This window comes from Myotis yumanensis, unplaced genomic scaffold (genome assembly GCF_028538775.1).
Source record: "Myotis yumanensis isolate MYYU_CA2020_CCGP unplaced genomic scaffold, mMyoYum1.0.hap1 SCAF_12, whole genome shotgun sequence".
In the NCBI taxonomy this organism is placed as follows: domain Eukaryota; kingdom Metazoa; phylum Chordata; class Mammalia; order Chiroptera; family Vespertilionidae; genus Myotis; species Myotis yumanensis.
The window spans coordinates 23,989,982-24,010,813 of record NW_027223763.1 but is presented as its reverse complement, the minus strand read 5'-3'; the positions used below and the strand labels follow the sequence as shown (position 1 = coordinate 24,010,813).

The 20,832-nt window shown below is 42.6% G+C and overlaps 1 protein-coding gene across 1 annotated transcript; it reads right to left on the bottom strand.

Moving 5' to 3' along the window:
- Window positions 1-7,163: 7,163 nt before the first annotated feature.
- Window positions 7,164-20,587, bottom strand: ALDOB (aldolase, fructose-bisphosphate B). The gene is made up of 9 exons (XM_070431026.1): window positions 20,479-20,587; window positions 16,351-16,472; window positions 15,462-15,673; window positions 14,374-14,428; window positions 13,339-13,499; window positions 12,149-12,232; window positions 11,146-11,320; window positions 10,539-10,738; window positions 7,164-7,696 (listed from the first exon to the last, which is right to left on the bottom strand). The coding sequence occupies exons 2-9, from the start codon at window positions 16,460-16,462 to the stop codon at window positions 7,601-7,603; spliced, it is 1,095 nt and encodes a 364-aa protein (XP_070287127.1). The 5' UTR covers window positions 16,463-16,472; window positions 20,479-20,587; the 3' UTR covers window positions 7,164-7,600.
- Window positions 20,588-20,832: the final 245 nt, after the last annotated feature.

Below are 20,832 nucleotides of genomic sequence, written 5' to 3'. Positions count from 1 at the left end.
TTTTGCTTTGTGTAAGAGTTCTTTGTTACTATAGTGTAACATCTATCCTGTCAAATATATTACTATGTTTAAAAATTAGAATCAAGATTTAAAGGAAATTGCTCTACCTGTGAGATAATAGAGATATCCAGAGGTCATTGGAGTTGTGGACGTGATACACAGGGAAGATATCTGGGCTATAAATTTACTTAGGATTCCCAAGTGTTTAGACACAGAAATGAATTAAGATTTAACAAGAGGAAAGTAAATAAAACAAAATGAATGAATGAATCAAAAAATGGAATCCCAAGGCTCACTCTTGTTTATTGGGTGGGCAAGATGTGAAAGAAACTGAGGGAGTTTCCAGAAGTATGGAAAACCCAATATGTAGTGATAGTTGCTATAGGAAAATGGCCTAGAAGGATACTGAGGAGATATCAGTGAGGGATTGAAGAGTATCCTTTAGATAATTAGAATGTCAATGAGTTCTATAAGAGCAGCTTTCAAATTTGGAAAGAACCAGTTTTCAGGGGGTTAAGTAATGTCTGGAGAGTCTAAATCAGTTCCCAAATACTATCAATTCATGACTTCTACATTCAAATGGTAAAAAGGATAATATAGTGTCTTTGTAAACAAGTTAAATTGATTAAAGACCTTACTTAATTCTGAAATTATGCCCCCTGCTTTTTTAATTTAAAAAGTTCTTTTACAAAATATTAGTAATTTTAGGTGATGGTCTGTTGAATATATGTCTCTGTAGGTTTAAAAAAATTGGCAACCTTTTTTCAATTATTCTTCTTACCCACCTAATTTTATTGGTCTATAGCAGTGGTCAGCAAACTGCGGCTCTTTGGCCCCTTGAGTGTGGCTCTTCCACAAAATACCACATGCGGGCCACGCACGTACAGTGCGATTGAAACTTCGTGGCCCATGCGCAGAAGTTGGTATTTTGTGGAAGAGCCACACTCAAGGGGCCAAAGAGCCGCATGTGGCTCGCGAGCCGCAGTTTGCCGACCAGGGGTCTATAGTAAGGAGTAAAAGGTAGATTGTGAATATAAAGAGGCGTGTGGATCAAGATTAAAGAAAAATTTGAGTATTTTTCCATTCTGAACAGAGAGCCACTTGAGGGAGGTTGAGGATAAAGGAAAGCATGTGGACATTGATTGTTATAATCTAAAATTAATTCTAGCACTAATGGAAGAATTTTATTTGGAGATTTTCTTCCTCCAATTTGATAGAAAAAGAGAACAGATTTAGAAATAGAGTGTGCATGACATGACCTGTTTTCAAAAAATAGTCATACTCATCTTTTGAGAGTCAGGGAAAGAAGAGGGGTAGGCACTGATAGGGGTGGAGTTAAGAGCCTCATTGATAATAAAAGTTTGAAGTACAATGGGGAGAATGGAAGACTGAGGGTGATGGCTTGTGGGGTTTTGTATAGGGCCCAGTTGAAATAAAGTACTATGAACTTTTAATGGAATTGCTCAAATTCCTTGTTGAAATAACACATGGGACAATTTTGAAAGAAAATTTAGAGTTAAAATAGATGAAGCAAAATACTAGTAGATTTATTCAGGTTCTTTAGAGAATCAGCCAATAAACCAAAAGCATATATAGGTAAGCAGATGATGGGTGGGTGGTGAGTGAGTAGGTAGATAGATTAGATAGATGATAGATAGGTAGATAGATGATTGATAGATAGAATAGGAATTGGCTCCTGTGAATATGGAGGCTAAGAACTCCCACAATGTGCCTGCCATCTGTAAGCTAGAGAACCATGAAAGCCAAAGGTATAATTCAGACTGAGTTCAGAGACCCTAAAACCAGGAGCTTTTTTATAAAGACTGGAGGAAATGCTCTAGTTTAGGCAGAGCAAATTTGTTCTTCCTCCACCTTTTTGTTGGTTTCAGGCCCTCAATGAATTAGATGATGCCCACCAACATTGGTAAAGGCGATCTTTATTCAGTTTACAGATTCAAATGCAAATTTCTTTCAGAAGCACCATCACAGACACACCCAGAAAAAATGTTTACCAGCATTCCTTAGCCCAGTCAAGTTGAAAAAATTAACCATCACAGTGGGTAACATAAAACAACCAGGAAAAAGGAGTCCTTGGTGGTGAAAGAAAAAAAAATGGAAATCACTGTAAATATTCCATTTCTCTGTAATTTTGATGAGTGAGGGATTTCACTTTCATCTGTCTTCCTAAGAGGATGTCAGCAAATCTAGGCATACCCAGTTGAGCATGATACATGCACTATAAATTTCAACTTTTTCTGTAGTCCATCTATTACAGTCACTTTGTTCCTAATCAGTATTCGATACCTTTCACCTTCTCTATCTCCTTCAAAAGTGGTGGCCTTGGGTGGTTGATGGTGGTGGGTAGATTGGCTTCTTTTTAATTAAAGTCATCTCTATTACCATGATGCATGGACAAATAGGGCAAATATTTAATGTCCAAATACTATAAGTTCAAATACTATATGTATTTTTAAAATACCCTCTAGGTGCTATATTAATGCAATAAGTTTTAGTTGCATCAAACAGTCCTTTATCCTCTAGGAGATGGAGTAACTAGTAAGCCAAATGTATTCCATAGAGTACAGACTGGGAGAAAATCACCTAACTTTCCAAAACAGTTCTAACACATCTCGCACAAATAAGACAAGAGTGCCTATCTCTGCCTGTGCTATCTCCTGTTCAGAAGTGGTGTTCTCAAGAACTTTTCTCACATCTGTCCAATGGCTGTGATAAACTTCCACGTCACAGGACAGTCATTGCATTCCTGGAAACAAGAAGTGCATTCTGATTTCTTTGGCCTGTAAATTCCCCCAAAGTAAAACCAGGGCAGGCCAAGGAAAAGTTTCAAGTGGCTGCAGAGAGATGACTTGCCCTTGGCTATCTTAGGAGGGCAGGGTAGATTTCTCTGGCACCTGAGCTCTCAGGTTGCAGCCTAGCACTGGTTGTTCTGCCCGCTGGGAGAACTGGTGCTATGTTTAAAATATGCTCCCTTTCATTGTACCACCGTGCTCCAAGAGCTGAGTCTGTGTATGTATGCAAGCCTCTTTTTAAAAACTAGATGTAGAATTATTTTGAATTTTCATTTGTCCCAGTACTTGCCTCCCAAGTTGAAATAAACGAGAGACGTTATTAGGATGGCAAATGGCTATGTTGCATAAGGAGAAATTCGTTGTTTTCCTCTGATGATGTCATGTCCACCCACCAACTTTTACCAACAAGGGGCTAAGCCCTATGCTATTATACACACTTAGCTGGCTTCCAGTTTCCTCCCAATCTTCTATATTCTAAAAAATAATTTTCAGCAATACTCTTTTATCATGTTATTCCCTGTGCAAAAATTATTCACATTTCCCTATTTCTCATTTCATCGAGGCAAGATTTTCCATAATATCTCTGCCCAAGCTCCCTTTCTCCTACTGTGCCACTCCACTTGGTCTCACCATTCTAGTCAAATTCCCCACAGTATCCTCAACATGTATAATCTGTACTCTTGTCAGGACACAGCTAATTCATCTCCACTCTCAAGTGCCTTTATCATGGGGAAAATATAATATTTATTCACAGCTTATGTATCTGGCACTGTACATAAAATATTGCTAACCTCACAACAGCCCTGTTTTACAGATGAGGAACAGGGCTCAGGGAGAGGAAGTATGTTTCCCAAGATCATACAAAAAACTACCTGCAACTCATCTTTGTAAAGCATTCCTTCCCTTTTGACCTCAGCACTGGCCTATGCCTCTGCGGTTTAGCACATTATTGTGTGCCATTTTGTTTCCTAATTGTGTCCTTGTTTTCCTCATCTCAATGGTAAGCATAGAAGGACCCTGTAGTATCTTTACAGAGCAAAGCGTACAATAAGTGCTGAATGGATACTTGACTGATTTTATATGTTTATGTATATTGATGCCCAGTACTGTTAGGCTATTTTAAAAGGCTTGGGACAGATTGTGTTACAGCCAGAAAAATATGTTTATTTGAGTAATGGAAAGAGACCTGTGTCTGACTGTGTAGAGCTTTGCTGTTATTCCTAGCTCTTAATTCACCCTCTAGAAAATGGGTTTAGGTAGGGAATTGGTAGCATTGCATGAGTCCTCAGGCTCTATTGAGCATGGATAATTCACCTGGTACCCTAAAAGTGTGGCAGATATTGTTCTAAGGGCAGGTCCACAATTCTTTATCTGAAAGTCTTGAGGACTTTACAAATCACACTGGTCTCACCTACTGGTTTTGTGACCTTGAGCAACTTCCTTAGCATACTGGACCCCAGAGGCTGATATTCTCATCGTTACAGTCAGCTTCTGCTTCTGTTAAATTCACATTATGAATCGTCTCATCTTGTTTTTGTAAAGCATGATGTAGACTCATATGTGAAACTAGGCTCTTCCTATCAAGAAGACACATATCTTTAGATTACTTAATATCTCTCCTTAAAAGTCCTTTAGTCATCTCCCCACAATTCCATATCGCCCTAGTATCTCCATGCCTTCTCTCTTCCTCCTCCTTTCTCATTTTTCCTTTCTCCTCCCTCTTTCCTTTTAAAAAAAAAAATATGTTTTTATTGATTTTCAAGAGAGAAGAAGGGAGAGGGAGAGAGAGAAAAACATTAATGAGAGAGAAACATCTATCAGCTGCATCCTGCACGCCCCTACTGGGGATTGAGCCCACAACCTAGGCATGTGCCTTGACCAGGAATTGAACCAGTGACCTCTTGGTACATGGGTTGATGCTCAACCACTGAGCCACACCAGCTGGGCTCCTCTCCTTTTCCTTACCCCTTTCTTCCCTTCTCTCACCCTCCCTCTTCAGAGCAAAAAACAAACTTCTTTTTATTCCTTCCAGTATTTAGTAATTGTTTTGGCTTGTCTTTTGATACTTATGCCTTCAAGGTATTATCTTCTCCCATTGAATTATCAAAGAACTTTCTTACACAATGGCAGTTCCTCTTCTGAGTTCCTTTCCTTGTTAACATCTTGTGATCTCCAACCTAGATGTCCTTACTTCCCTTTCTGTACCCAACTACACTGATAGACTGTCTTCCCCACTCCTCAACCTCCAATCAATAGCATTTGTGTTACTTGCTTAGCTACCTAAGTTTGTCTATATACAAATGCCTTTGCTACCCTAAAGCTGAAAGTTTTTTTTAATTACTTTCAGTGCCTAGTACCAGGTTTTATTTTTAGTGGGTGTTCAACAACTTCTAGAATAAATCTGACAGAATACCGAAATCTAGGAAGCCATTAATATATCCACTCAGTGACCACACAGACAATAGAAATTGAAGCCTGTAGCTTCATAACTCTTGTCTTCATATTACCCTGAGTGGAGGAAATTACTTGGCTTGAGATTTCAAAAACATTTGCAGTTCTTTAGTAGGGAAAATATGTCAGATAGTAGCCAGGGAAAATGCATTATATAAATCCTCACCCTCAGTGAAATGTAATTCAGCCTTGACCAAAAGATATAAATAACTCAGCCTTGATTATAAATTCATGTTCAACCCATAAATGAGTGTCTAAGAGGTTTCTCTATCACAGAGGGCCAGTGGTGCTGAGTAAGCTTTACCTGTAGGTCGCGAACAATGAAAATACATCCTGCATATCAGATATTTACATTACGATTCATAACAGTAGCAAAATTACAGTTATGAAGTAGCAACGAAAATAATTTTATAGTTGGGGGTCACCACAACATGAGGAACTGTATTAAAGGGTCGCGGCATTAGGAAGGTTGAGAACCACTGCTCTAGATAAAAGTTTTCTGGCAGAAAAGCTTTGTTACACCAGGTGTTGTGACAAAAGCTTTTAGGACAGCTCAGCACATGGTAAGAGCTCAAGTAGTGGCTGATAGAATGAATGGGTGCAATAAGAAATGTAGAAGACCAACTCTGGTGGCAGAGGTATTGAACACTGCCTGTTGCCCACCTTTACCTGCTCCCTGGTTATGTGTACCTTTTAGGAGAAAGAGACCTGAATGTCAATCTCTCAGCTCTACTCCCCCAAAATGTGTGACCATCATCCAGTAATTTAACTGTTCTAGCCTTGGTTTTTATCTTCTGTAAAATGAAAGACTTGGGCTAAATAACCTCTAAGGTGGATTTGAATTGCTCATATGGATATAGTTCCTTGTCTTTAGAAAGTAATGCAGGTACATGGAAATAGCCAAATGTCCTAGAGACACATAATAAGTGATTTCTTATATATATAATTTATAAATATATAACATATATATTAAATTTATAAATAATTCCTTCCTTACACCCACTACCAGGTCTTTCTCATCAGAAGAAGGCCCTTTGGATTAATTCCATTTTATTCCTCTAAATAATGTGCTTGTGCCTCTATTTCTTAATTTATCAACTCTAAGCAATAACATTTACCTTTGTACTCTTCAAGGCAAAGAATTTAGTTTACTTCCTTCTCCTATATTTTAATTATAGGTATTACTCTTATAATGATTTATATCTATTTCCTTTATTACTTTAGTAGACTTAAAAACACTATTTCTTAATCCATCAATTTTAAGCGGAATTCCTGACTCCCCACTAAGTGGATTAGTGCTCCCTTTGCTTTCCTCTATTTCTCCGCCCCTTTGAATTTCCCTTCTGTCAGTTAAATCATTATGTCATCCAAAGTTTCAACATTTAAGTTCTCTTTTGTAACTATGGTTTTCTGAAAATGGAAAGCCAATCAAGTATAATTATGTGAATATTATTTACTGCAAAAGTAGGCTGTGTGCTTGGCTGTGCAGAGGAACATGTAGTCCTGTCTCATCAAACCTGGGCCACTTGAAGAGGAATGCTCAAAGCAGCAAAGTCACATTGATTCTCTCAATAGCCTCCACATGTTTCTCAAAATCAGTTCACATTTTAGCTTCAAATTATACTAAATGGCTTTCATTTTGGGGGAGCCTCAAACTTGAAATCTAGAGTGGTCATTCTCAAACTTGGTTCCACATGGAATCATCAAAGGAGCTTTAAGAAACCCTGGTATTTAGAGGATCCTACATCAAGAGTTTGATTTAATTGGGCTCAGATAATTCCAATGAGTAGCCAAAGTTGAGGACCCTAAACCATAACATCAATCACATCTAGTAGAGTCAAAGGTAATGAAATATACTGAGTCCTTTGAAAACAAGAGCAAAAAGTAAAACCCAACACCAACTGAAGGTTTATAGCTTATTTTATTTCCTTTTTGTCACAGCTGTCTCTTTCATAACCTACCACGCCTAAGATCATTTCATAAGATGCACTTCTCTGCCCTCAGCTTCTGAGACGTTTCACTCAGTCGTCGTTATTTGGATGGAGAGCAGATTTCGTTTTAAAGTCTATTCTTTTCTTAGGTGGAGACTCTGGGTCATGGGCAGCTGGAAGTGTGGCAAGGAAACCGCAGTGTGAAATTTCATCAAATCCTTGATATTTGGACTTAAGTTTCCATAACTGATTTTTTTCCCTTGTGTCTAAGAATTTAACATGTATTGTGTTTCCAGTACTTCAATCTAATTTGGTCTGATTTCCAGGGTCAGTCAAAAGGTGGTTGTTCCCTTTCAGCCCTCTTCCCAAGACACCTCAAAGAGCTGGAGCCAGCCGACCTTTCTGTTTCTAGTAGGTATAGTTGGCTGTGAAGAGCGACTGGGTGGACGCAGCACCAGAAGAGCCCATGGAAGTATACTTGCCCTTGGCTGCCTGGCAGTTAGCCTAAAAAACAAGGGTGACAGAGGAGGCCGAGTTAGAGCAAACACAACCATGTGCTTCAGCCTCTCATTTGAAACCAGCGACACCTTCATTTCGACATTTCCCCCCTTACATTGATTTGACGGAATATGGAGTATTGCGACTGATATCATTCCCCTCCTTTTGTAACATGTTATCTCCTTTATCCCAGTTTTCTGAGCATTTCTTTGGCAAGACTGAGGTTTGTGTCAGTTACTGGGAAAGTCTCTCTTTTTTTTATATTTTATTGATTTTTTTACAGAGAGGAAGGGAGAGGGATAGAGAGTCAGAAACATCGATGAGAGAGAAACATCGACCAGCCGCCTCCTGCACACCCCCCACTGGGGATGTGCCCGCAACCAAGGTACATGCCCTTGACTGGAATCGAACCTGGGACCCTTGAGTCCGCAGGCCAATGCTCTATCCACTGAGCCTAACCGGTCAGAGTGGGAAAGTCTCTTTTTAGTACCAACAATAGTGCAACAACAATACTAGAAATTAAACTTGAGAAACTTCTCACTAGTATTGGAGTGGGGATTTCAGGCTTAACAATGGGGAAGCCTGGAATACCTGTGAAAGTTGTCTGCTAAGAAATTTTGACCAGATATATGGCCAACCATCAGACAAAGTACTATTTGTTATAGTAAAAACACATAAATGAAAATAAAATCATTTTTTAAAATTTCCCATTTTTTACTTATATTTGACCACAAGAACTTGTAATTTTATATACTTGTTACCACAGTATCATTTGATCCCCTGTGTAAATTCCAATTAAAGTTGAGTTCAGGATTATAAAACCTATAATAATATTCAAATGCCACTCTTCAAGTCACTGTTGCTATTGTTTACTCTCTCCAGGACTTATTTCTTTTCATCTACAGTGATTTTCAACATGTGTTTCATGAACCTAAGCAAGTGTAATAACTGGAAATCCTGTAGCTTGACCCCAGACCCTCAGGATCAACAACTCAGTGGCCGGGGCCCAGCAATCTGGGTTTTAACAAGCCTACCAGGTGATTCAGATGTACGCACTAGTTTGAGAACCACGTCTCAGACGATAAACCCGGCTTTCCTTCTTTGGTGTGGATTGGCCCCTGGCCCTTACTTTCACAGTCCCTCCATCATATCAGCTACATCTCAACTCAACAGCCACACGCCAGCACAGCCATACCCAGCTCTCCATCATCATAAGGTAAAGCACTACCTCTACAATCTCACACCCCTCTTATGCCCCAGTTTCCCTGGGGACTTCCTTTCCTTTAGTGCTTCATGGCCAAACCTCTGGTGAACTCTTCATTTCTTGCCCAGCCTTCTCTGTGACCAGCAAGCTACATAAGGCCATCACTCAAATTCAGCACTCTTCCGTCTCCTTATTAAACTTTCACTCTTTTCTCCTGCTATTCCCATTTCGGTTGACCTGAATCTTCCTGCATGCTGAAGAGAGCTGTCAGGAAAATTTAGGATCTAAGTTAATGTACCACAAACTCACTCTCGTTTCAGCTGCACTTTGCCTAATAAGCTTGGCCATCACACCTGGTCAATTTCCCAGCTGATGATTTCAACAGCTATTCCAAGCTCCTCCACTGTTAAGATTGAAATATCTGTTCCTGCCTCACTCTCAACAGATGCCCTCAACTGCAGTCAGCAATCAACCACTACCTCTCTTTATCCCAACAGATCTGGTTTCAACCCATTCTCTCTTCTTTGATGATGTCTCTCCCCTTCGTTCTAAGACCAACTCTGACAAATGCATTAACATTTAGTTTCATGTCATCCTATTTCCTCTAAGCCCTTGTCCTCTCCATGATCTCCACTCTCCTCATCTTCACTCTGTCCTCTGGCTTTCTTTTTCTAATAGGTAGAAATGATATCACTTTGTGGGTTTGATTTGCATTTCCCTGGTGATTAGAGATGCTGAGAATCTTCTCATGTATTTATTGCCATTTGTACTTCATCAATGGAGAAGTGTCTATTCGAGTCCTTTGCCCATTTCTTTAACTGTGTTGTTTCCATTTTTGTTACTGAGATGGATAATAAAACCTTATCACCTATCAGACTTACAAATATGTTCATTCATTCTATGAGGTGTCTTTTCACACTCTTGAATAGTGTTCTTTACATCTAAGTATGCCAAGCTCTCTCCTACTTGGCTAAGCTCTAAGCTCCCTAAAGGCAATGGCTGATCTGCTTTATTCAGCCTAGTCCTTGGCTCATAATAGGTGTTCAAAAGGAATGGTTACTAGTTGGATAAAATCATTTTTGTCCTCATTTTTCCTGGTAACCTTTCTAGGTTTTCTCCTGACAAACTTCTTGAATGTGCACTTTTTTTCTTCTCTCTCTATTGAAACTATTTTATTGAGGGTCACTGATAATCACCTATGCCCATCTCTGCCTTCTCTGAGCCTTTATTCTGAATCTCTCTGAAGTGTGTTGTTACTGACCCCTTGAAATTTTTTTCTCTTTGTTCTCAGAATCCTTGGTTTATCCTATCATATTATTGCTGCTTGTTAGAGTGGCCTCTCTTCTTCATCTTCCCAAAATGAAAGGTGTCCCGGTTCAGTCCTTATCCCTCTTATCTTTCCCCTGAAGTGTCTCTGTGGACATTGTCCTTCAATCTGTCATCAGCTATGCACACAGTGTGGATAACTCAAAACTCTCTCTAGCCCTCACCTTCCTATTGAGCTCCAATGCCACATTTTCAAATACCCAGTGGACATTATCTGGAGATACCTTCATGGGCTGAGAAAGCAAAGTTTTTCCACATGACAGAACCAGGCCCCAAGTGTCCACTTGATCAAGTACATAAGAGGTAGTAGCATCTTACCACAGCCCGCTTCATAAAAGCCTCCTGTGTCGCCTTCTTGTTTGCAGCCTTGCCACCCCAAGCAGCCAGTGCACTGGCCTGCAGGGCCCGTCCATAAGAGAAACTTAGTTTCCAGGGCTTGGGGAGAGGGCAAAGGTTGATAGCATTGAGGTTGAGGGTAGCATCCTCTTCACTCATGCCACCAGACAAAAAGCAGATGCCTAGAAGGGGAGAAACCACTCCACTCAATTAGTCCCAGCTTGTGGACCCAGCTTGAGAAAGCAAGCAATGGGCCTAAAAGGAATGTAATGTTTCAATCTTTTCTCTGCTTGATTTGCATGGGACTGGGTCGGGGATATTAATTTTCCCTTGTTGAGGCTAGTTGGGCTGGGGATACAAGGGCTTTCTTAAGTAAGGAGGGAGGTGAAACGTTGAGGAAATCAATGGATCGTGTGCATGTGGGCAGACTCAGGATATGTGGTATCACAAAGTGTGAGGGGAAGTGCTGCTGCCTGTGAGGTGGCAGGGGTCTGCTTCATGGGTGGAAGACCCTGGACAAACAAAATGCTTGTGGAACTTCAAAGGCCAAGGGCCAAGACCTGGAGTTAGAGGTGAAGGAAAGCCTTACCAGGCACAGCAGCAGGAACGGTACGGTGGAGAGCGGTGACAGTGGCCATGGCCACTTGCTCTGGAGTATACTTCTTGGTGCAGGCATGCCCAGCGGTCACCATGTTGGGCTTCAGCAGGGTGCCCTCCAGGTACACATGATGGTCGTTCAGGGCCTTGTAGACAGCAGCCAGGACCTGAGGATAAAAGATCCAAACAGAGAAACCCAGAGCCAGCCTTAGAGTCACCTGCCCTTGGCACTTTCATGCTGCACGGATGCAGGATGAAGGAATTCTCGTATGTGGCTTGGCCAAAGCTTCCCAACCAGCCCCCAGGCCTCATCAGAGAAATGTATTGCAAACCACAGCCACTGAGCACAGCCAAGCTGGCCTGTACCCGCCACCCCTACTCCAGCTGCCCACTGCATGGTCTGCTGGCATGGCTGCTTCCCCTCACTCCTTCCTTCCCATCACTCCCTTTGGTCAGTGGAGACTGCCTGGACTTAGTTAGGGAACATCTAAATTGGCCTCCATTCTCCTTCCCCTTAGATGCTAAGTGGTCATAAACACATACATTTCAGACACAGAAGTGCTTTCAGACCTCATTTTAGTCCACCTAATTTTGTCAAGGAAGAAACCGAGGTCAGGTTACATTATGCCTCTCACTCTCCTGCAGATATACTGTGGCTAATTTAGAAAGTCACAAGTAGACAAATTACTTTCTAATCGCATGTGTTGTATGTAAGCCTCATTTTATTTTAAAATTTCTTAATTTACACCTAATGGAACTGAGGCCCCACAAGTAGGTACATGGATTCTCAAGGCCTAGTCTAGGTACTGCAAGTCCTGTGCTTTTTTTATAAGGAGCATACCATGTACCCAAAAGTGGTAGGTTGGCTAATACCTCCTTACCTTCTCAATGCTACATAATGATGCTGACAGAATATTTCTCATATAGCAGCTGATATATGTTAAGTAATAGCTGTTACTTAAAAGCAAGGTTTTTCAACTAGGATTTGGACTTACCTTCTCAGTAACATATTGGCAGTGTTCCATGTCATGGTCTCCATCGGGAATTACCTCTGGTTCAACAATAGGTACCAGCCCATTCTAAAAAGGAAAAAGGAGAGAAAGAGTGAAGCTCTGCTCATGGGGATCCTTTCCTTAAGAGATTATTCAACAGTTGAGGTTGGTATAAAATGAAGCCCTTTTGGAGAAATATCATGTAAGTGACTCAAAGGCAATGCAAAGAAATTTAATGAGATATCTAGTGAGCATGGCTTAGCCAAAAAAGAACAGTGAGATTAAAAAGAAAGAAAGGGCCATAGTCAGTTTGGCTCAGTGGATAGAGTATTGGCCTGCGGACCGAAGGGTCTCAGGTTCAATTCTGGTCAAGGTCAAGGGCAAGGGCATGTATCTTTCACATTGATATTTCTCTCTATTTTTCCCTCTCTCTTCCACTCTCTTTAAAAATCAATGGAAAAATATCCTTGAGTGAGGATTTTTTTTAAAAAAAAAAGAAGGAAGGAAGGAAGGAAGGAAGGAAGGAAGGGGAAAAGAAAGGAAGAAAAGTTTTTCTGGGAATGGGGAAAAATAAAAGCAAACTCCTAATTTCTAGGTCTTATTCTAGAAACTACTCCAGCTACTTCAGAAACTAGCCGTCACCCTTTTAGAGCCGCCAAGCTTAAATCACTAAGAAAGATGCCTCTTATGTGGGTTAAGTAAGGAATTAAAGAAGTGTTTACAATTCTGATTGGGAACCTCCAGGTGCCCACAACTCAGCACCCATACAATAAAATCAGACTAAATTGGATCCCAGAGACACGTCAACACATGTTGGGAACTTTAGCATCAAGTCTCCATCCTCCATGAAATTATGTGGACTGGGTCAGCGCTATCACCCTTGACCTGGGGACCTCAGAGGATCCTGTCTTGGACATGGTGGAACACAGACAAGCAAGTGCCCTGGCCTCAAAAGCCTGACCACTTTGAAGAAGAACAGCGGTTGAGGGCATCTGCCGTTTGGGCTCCTAGCTGGCTTGGGCAACCACATCTTTCCCTACCACACGTGGCTACAGCAGAAGTAGTGAAAATGCCACCGGGATACACTGGTGGGGCGAGAAGAGGGCTCATGTGTGGATATAGTAAAATTAGAAAGATAGGCTCTAAAGATAGCATCGCCTACTGTTTTTTAGCCCAAGGAGAAGCCTGAGCACCTGCTGGCAGATGCTGGCGTAGCGAGCCAGGGCGTTGGCATTTTCCTGGATAGCAAGGGCAGATGGACACTGGTTGTCAATCCTCAGCACAGCACGCCACTTCCCAAAGTCAACACCGTCTTTCTTATACTGAGCACAGCGCTGAGAAAGGCCATCGAGCCCTGTAAGTCACAAAAGAGAGAATGGCTTCTTTGTGGCCCTGTCCCTGATCCCTGGGGCCGATAAAGTGAAGGAATGCTCCCTTGGCTTAGCTTCCAGTCAGCAGAGCTTGAGAGCCAAAAACAACCAGACAAGTAAACATGGGTCCCAACACTGAGCCAAGAGACCTGGGTTTAATAAATATGTTTTGACGCACATAAGAATAGAGGGAATGAATATTTGGTTGGTATACTTGCTGTGTTCCAGGAATGATTCTATGCATTTTGCACACCATTCCTCATTTAGTCATCATAACAACCCTAATAGTTAATATTATACTCATTTTACAGATGTGGATAACCAGGCTCCAAGAGGTTGAGTGACTTGACTAAGTTTGCATAGTGAGAGTAATGGAGCTGGGATTCAAATTCTGTGTAGCTAATCCAGTGTTGTGGTTTATACTTCTCTACTTGGGCAGTGAAGTACCTAGCAAAATTATCTAAGTCGTAAGTGATGGAACCAGGATTCAAACCCAGGTATGTCCAATCCCAAAGCCTGGGACCATTACTCTCTACTGCTGCTGGATTTTTCTCTAAAAATAATATTCCCAGGTACAGAGTATCTTCTCTGTGCAACACACTGTGGTAAGTCCTTTATATATATATTGTTTAATTTAATCTTCAAAACTATTCTGCAAAGCAGATATTGTTATCCCCTAGAATGGCCACAGAACACTTCAGTGACTAACCAGAGGTCACACAGTTCTCAACTAGAGGAGCTCGGATTGAAAATCAGGTGCATGTGGCTTTAATCCCCATGTGATATTCGTAATTTATTTTCACTTACTCATTTCTAGCATATATTGGCATGATTCATTTCAGTGGGCAGTATCCTTACCTTGAATGGTGGTTTCCTTGTTTGTTCCTGCAAGTGGAGCAGTTCCTTGGTCCAACTGTGAATTAAATAATTAACAAGTAATTAGCAGGTGTCAGGTATCCCAGTAAATAAAACACCAGCAGAGCCCCTGGCGCTGACTAATAGTTCCCATCTTTCACAAATCAAGGAGTTCAGTTAGGAAAATGGATTAGCCATCTGGAGGGACACAACCGAAAGACACAACAGTCCATAGCAGAAGGGACGTTACCTGGAAGGAACAATGTAAGAGGGTCAAGGTCAACCCTAAGAGGATGGAAAGCACAGGCCTGGAGCTTGGGAAGGAAGAAGTAATCTGAGGGCACTAGGAATACTAGTATAGAGGTTCTGTATAAGAGCAGCCTCCCTTAAATTATTCATTCATTTATTCAAGAGGCATGGTGGAGCACCTTCGCATCGCAGGTACTGTGTTATTTCAGGAGATGAAGAGAATAGGATGCAGCCTCTACTCTCCGCAGAGCAAAGGCTAAGTTCATGAGCCTGCGAGGTGGACGGTCTGGGCTCAAAAGGCCTCCAATTTTGCCTTGCTGCAAGCAAGCTATGTCACCCTTGTAATTCCATTTTCTCACCTCACCTCTAAAATAAGGGGAATAACTGAGTCAGCCTCCAGAGGTTGTCAGGAGGATTAAATGAGTCCCTGGAGGTCTAAGCAGTTATTGAATACTTTACTCTTGTGCAGTATTGGAAGACCTAGTTAAAGATAGAATAGTGAGTGCTTTCATAATCACTAGCTATCATGCTCTGAATAATAATTTTGTGACTGGGACTGTTTTTAAAACACATTTCTTCCTTATAAGAATCTTATGAGGTAGGTACTATTATTCCCATGTTAGAAATGAGGAAATTGAGACACTAAGAGATTTAGTACCTTGTAGAAAATGGTTGAAAGAAGAGGGCATGGGAGGAAAAGTCTAGAAGAGGATCAGTTCTCAGGGGAAGGTGTGATGGAAAGCAGATGATGAGACATGTTCCGAGTGCTGGCCCTGCCACAGCCCCTGGGCTGGGTACTTGGCCGGGTTGCAGTTAGAGGTGAGGGGAGTGCCAGGACTCACCTTGATCCCCACCACGATGCCCTTTTCCTTAAGGATGTTTCTGAACAGCTTGCCCTGGCTGTCCTTCTGGTAGAGGGTCTCATGGAACAGGATCACGCCCCCGATGCTCTGGCTGACAGAGTTGTCCACGGTGAAGAGGATTTCACGGAACTGCCGTCGGTTCTCTTCTGTGTTCTCCACGTTGATCCTCTGCAGGCGGTTTCCCATGGTGCCTATGGGTGGGCGGGCAAAGGCAGTGTAAGGAGCCAGCTGGGCTTTCCTCCCCACGATCAGATCTCCTGCCTCTTTTTTGTCTCCTTTGGCTGCTGGGCAGGAAGAGGACGGGCTGGGCATGTCTGAGTCAGGGAAGCCACCAGTGGGTCCAGGTGGGTAGCTAAGGCCCTCCAGCCTCTCCCCAGCCTCTCTGGTTCAGCCCTCAATCTGACTGTTGACTTCTCTGGCTTCTATCATTTCCTGGTGGTGTGCGGGCCTGCCATGGCTCTCCTTTTTACCTTCTCGGGCTTACTTAGACACAAGCGCTTCCCTGTGCCAGATGTGGACACTTCCTTGCCTCTCTGCCCTTCCCTGGCTGACTTCTTATTAGCAGCAGTGGGCTGTGTATCTGACCTCATTCTGGTTACTGAATTCCTGGTCTTGCTATAGCCTGAATTCCAATGTCCTCTGGCAAGGGGCCTCAAAATGGAAGGCTGAGTCTCTGTCTTAGGTTTTCAGAAATCTGCCAACTGGAATGACAGGACCCCAAAGGTCTCTGCTTCCTAAGCCTTCTGCTCCCACTCCTGTGTGCATAAGCCTTTACTCGTCTGAGGGGAAAGAAAACATGGATATCAAGTTGCCTTTGCGAAGTGTAGAAACGAGAGTATGCTTGTTGTATGATGCTTCTTGCACTCACCTACAGACTCATCGGCAGCCAGGATCCCCTTCCCATTGGCAACGATGCGCTGGGCGATTTCTGAGAGCTCCTTCTTCTGGTCTGCGGTGAGGGCTGGGAATTTGTAAGCCATGGTGACAGGTCTGGAAAAGAGTGCAGGAGAGTCCTGAACAAAACTGAGGGTGGATCGGATGGACTCATGACTAAGGCAGCTGGGTGTGCGGTCTAGCCCTACAGGCCCCTCTGCCATTTCTGGCCTGTTTCTACAAGTGCACAAACAAATGAGGTCTGGGAGAGAGGGTGTTTTCCCCCTTAGCCTAAGTAGTTGCAGTTAGCCGTAATGGCTGAAGGTGGGAGGGTAAATGTTCATGGTGATGCTAAATAGAATGCCTTCCAGGGCACCTTTGGGATGACTGTTCCTGAGGCTGAACCAGCGAGTTAGTGACACATCGCATCTGACAGGTAGACGACACTGCAGTAATTGACTCTCTACTTTGTGGATTTCTGGTGCCATCAGGTACCCTAAATGGCTTGAGGCCAGGGCAGTGAGGCTTTTGGCCTGTGTGGCCATTCTCCACTTTGTTCTGTTAGTCTATAGCCCACCAGACTATTCTCCAGGCAATACGCTTGAGAGAGGAGACCACCACTTGGACTTGAAGCTAACATTTCTTCAGCATTGGGATCTACAAGGTGGAGTGCAAGCTTCCTTTTTTCCTGTATTCAAACACCTATGAAACCACTTGAGGCCAATGGGTAGGGTTTTTCCTAAGTGCCTCTGGGCTGGAAATTCCCAAGGTCCAAGGGTGCTGAAATCATGGGGTAATCCCTGTCCCAATAATTCTCAGTTCCACTGCTTTAGTGAAGGGAGATTGGCAGTGGGCCTCTGAAGGGGATCACTGCACCTGTTCAGCTGCCACTTTGACTAGTCTTAAAAATGCAACCTCACAGGGCTCTTTTTATCTTATATGTTATAAGAAGTGATCTTGCATAGGATGAGCTATCAAAAAGGACAAACCATAGTGAAGATTATCTTGAGCCATTTCCTATCCAATCCTATGGCCTCCTCTCCCCCTCATACACTCATACACAAATAGTGCAATAATAGTAGCAAATTATCATTGACTGCCAAGCACTCTGCTACTTGCTTTGCATGCACTATATAATTTATGCCTCACAATAATCCCAGAAGGCAGCTGGAATTCCCTCCTTCCCATATAATAGATAAGGAAAGAATATAAGAGTGTTTAATGATTTGTCCAAAGACAAATATCTAATAAGACACAAAGTTGGGATAAGGGACAGTACTCTTTTATTTCAAGGAAAGAGTGAGCTTGGTGAAAGGAATCAGCCTTAGATGGCTCTAATGTCCTTGAGGACACCCTCAGAATACTTGGTGATGATACCCTCAAGGTACCCCAAATCCTTGGACTGTGGATCATTATCCCCACACCACTGACATTACCAATTCATAAGCATCTCACACACACACATACACACACACACACATACACACACACACACACACGTTTGCTGCTAGTAGAGCAAATAGACCTGGTTCAAGGACAAGCTCTGCCTCCCCTGGCTAGGACCATGGGCAAAGTGGTAATTTCTGAGTCTGAGTTTATTATGGATTAAATGGCAGTAATATCTGCTCTGGTTGTCTCATTGCCAAATGGATCACCTGTGACCCACAAGCACTCTACTCGTTGTGTTCACTCAAAATAAATTTGTCAAATTACGTGATAAACATGAAGGTACTTTATAAAGCATTATGAAAATGTAAGCTATTATTATTATTTCTTTTTTGACTGTTTAAAATAGAACTACCTAAGGGACTTCCATGTTTCTATTTGTCACCAAGCTATTTTCTTCAGGCCGAGTGTGCTGACTCAACCAGAAAAACCAAGAGAGGAAAGGTCGAAGCAACCCAAATCTGTTTATGGGAAGTTAAACTTCTACAGAAGGTTTAAAGGTCTGTACCACATCAGCGCAAATGTTACCCGTCTGTTAATCATAAATCAGGGTCACAGGCCAACGTCCACCACCGGGGACAGGAGGCCAGCGGGAGTGGGAATGACAGAGAGTGATCTCTCTGCCCCTGGCCTCTGCTCACTGAGGTCTCAAGTCAACATTGTTTAACAAATATATTTTATTGATTTTTTACAGAGATGAAGGGAGAGGGATAGAGAGTTAGAAACATCGATGAGAGAGAAACACCAATCAGCTGCCTCCTGCACACTCCCTACTGGGTATGTGCCCGCAACCAAGGTACATGCCCTTGACCAGAATCGAACCTGGGACCCTTGAGTCTGCAGGCCAACGCTCTATCCACTGAGCCAAACCGGTCAGGGCTCAAGTCAACATTTTTAAGAGTGCGATTGGAAGTTGTTCACACTATATTATTAAGTGAAAAAAATCCAGTTTCAGAGAAGCATGCAATACATAATATCATTCTTTTAAAATTAAAAACAGGGTATACACACATACTGTCTGTATGTCTATATAAACAGGGAAGAACCACCCCGGGGTTACCCCTAGGGAATGAGATGGGGTGGAATGACTCATATTTCCCTGTTTAAACTTTTTCATGTTGGATTTCTTACTAAACAGGGTTACACATTACTTAATCTATTATATGTAATAAATTAACAGGTGATATATGTCTAAATCTTGGAGAAGGCTGTGAGTATGCGCATATATGAACAGAAGGTAACCACGGAAAAGCAGAGCTGCAAGTGACCTCGGAGCACCCTGTATCAGCCCTGCCAACTTGAGAAATGAGGAGACAGAGGCCCAGGAAGAATATGTCTGATGCCCCTTCTAAGTTGTGATGTTTAGGCTTATAAATCACATCCTATTGGTGTACGACTTGGAATCCCAATTTCCAATCCTTCTCAGCAAAATAACAGAAGGAACCCTACAGTGCGACTCTTTCTGCCTCCCTAGGAGAGGTTCTATGGAAAGATAATAATTTATGAAATATGAATATTCAACTTCTGGAGAAATATAAGGCAGTGGAGAGTCTATTTGCTTCTCCATGTGCAAGGCAGATGGATTTACAAGAAGACAGACACCAGGGGCTTAGTCTTTGGAAGCCTGTGCTGGCCAGGCACTGTGAGCAGCACTTTTATGTACGGATGGAAGATGCTCACAGCCTCATCCCCCATCCCAATGCCACCGTGACAAGGCAGTGGGATGCTCTGCCAGCCTGAACCCTGGTGCCTGTGAACACACGTGCAGCAGCCCAGAGAGAGGGTTGCTCTTTCCTCTAAACTGGCAAGGAATTCCTAGCAGCTACGCCCCATTCCCCGGCCTGGCACCTCAGGTCCAGCCTGGGCCTGGGTCTTCCCCAGAGACACCTTGGCCAACACAATGATGGCAGCAGGGTCCCCACTGGCTAATGGAGCCCCAGGCCACCATTTAGAGTCAAGTTTATTTTAAAAGGCAACATATTTTCACAACATGCCTGGGTTTTTTTTGCTTGTTTTTTTTTCAGAGAGTGGAACAAATACACCTAAATACATTGGTTCCAAATATCTTAAGCTGTAGCGCCTTCGAGGTGCTTGGTGCCAGTAGGAAAGACTGTAGACAGCATCAAACCAGTGGAAGGTTTGAGACTTTATAATCAGATGACAACGCTGCTCTGTGAGGTCTCCAAGCCTGTTCCACTTTCTCATCTGAGCAGTGGATGAAGGCCAAGGGCAACACACGTCAGAGTCCATTTCTGTGGCAAAGAAACTTCAGTGCTGACACTTGTCCGTGTGGGAAGAGAATGAAGAAAGTGACAGAAGGTGACAGATACGTATATAAATCATCAAAATAAGCAGTGGTATGGAAAGAGTAGAAATGAGCCGGCATCTCAAAAACTGAGTAGAACCTAACCCAATGGGTGCATTCAAGTTGTCTTTCCCAGGCCAAGACTCAAAGAGCCCTCAAACAGGTAACACTGGTAACAGCAGCAATCTTGAGCAGTTTGCTGCCAGGAAAGGTGTGAGGAAAAACAAACAGTTTCAGCAGATCATGGTGTTTTCAGCCACCATCCTGTTTTTCCTGAAAACAAAAGCAAACAAACTTTCCTCTCCAAAAGCTTTCATTAACCCCTTAATCCCTGGTGCCGTCCAAGTAGACAAAAGAAGTTCTTTTACTTACAGTGTGTGAGCAGAGCGTCCTCTTAGAGATCAGAAGCCGTGGGTGAGGCAGCAGCTGCCAAATAGGACGAATCTTTGGGAACACTCAGCTTTTATAGATTTCTCATCCAAGTTGTGTGGTGTGTGTGTGTGGGTTTTTTTTCCTTTTGCCCTCCCCTTCCTGCCTTGGCCTGGTGGGGAGGTTCTTATCGAATACCTCTGATTGGCTCATAAACAGCCAGTCCTTGTAATCATGCTCACATACTCATTGTATGCATAGGATGTTAAAGCTACAAGGGCTCTCTGCAGACCATGTAGTTCTTACTCCAGACTCTTCGATTGACTGGTGAAGACACCAAGGCACAGAGGATTAGGG

Bases quoted from the DNA above. Each gene is read 5' to 3' on its own strand.
- ALDOB (XM_070431026.1), bottom strand. From the start codon at position 16,462: ATGGCTTACAAATTCCCAGCCCTCACCGCAGACCAGAAGAAGGAGCTC. The intron at 15,674-16,350 runs GTGAGTGCAAGA...GCCCACCCATAG, and splicing joins GGCTGCCGATGAGTCTGTAG to GCACCATGGGAAACCGCCTG. The intron at 7,697-10,538 runs GTAAGATGCTAC...CTTGTTTTTTAG, and splicing joins CTTTTATGAAGCGGGCTGTG to GCTAACTGCCAGGCAGCCAA.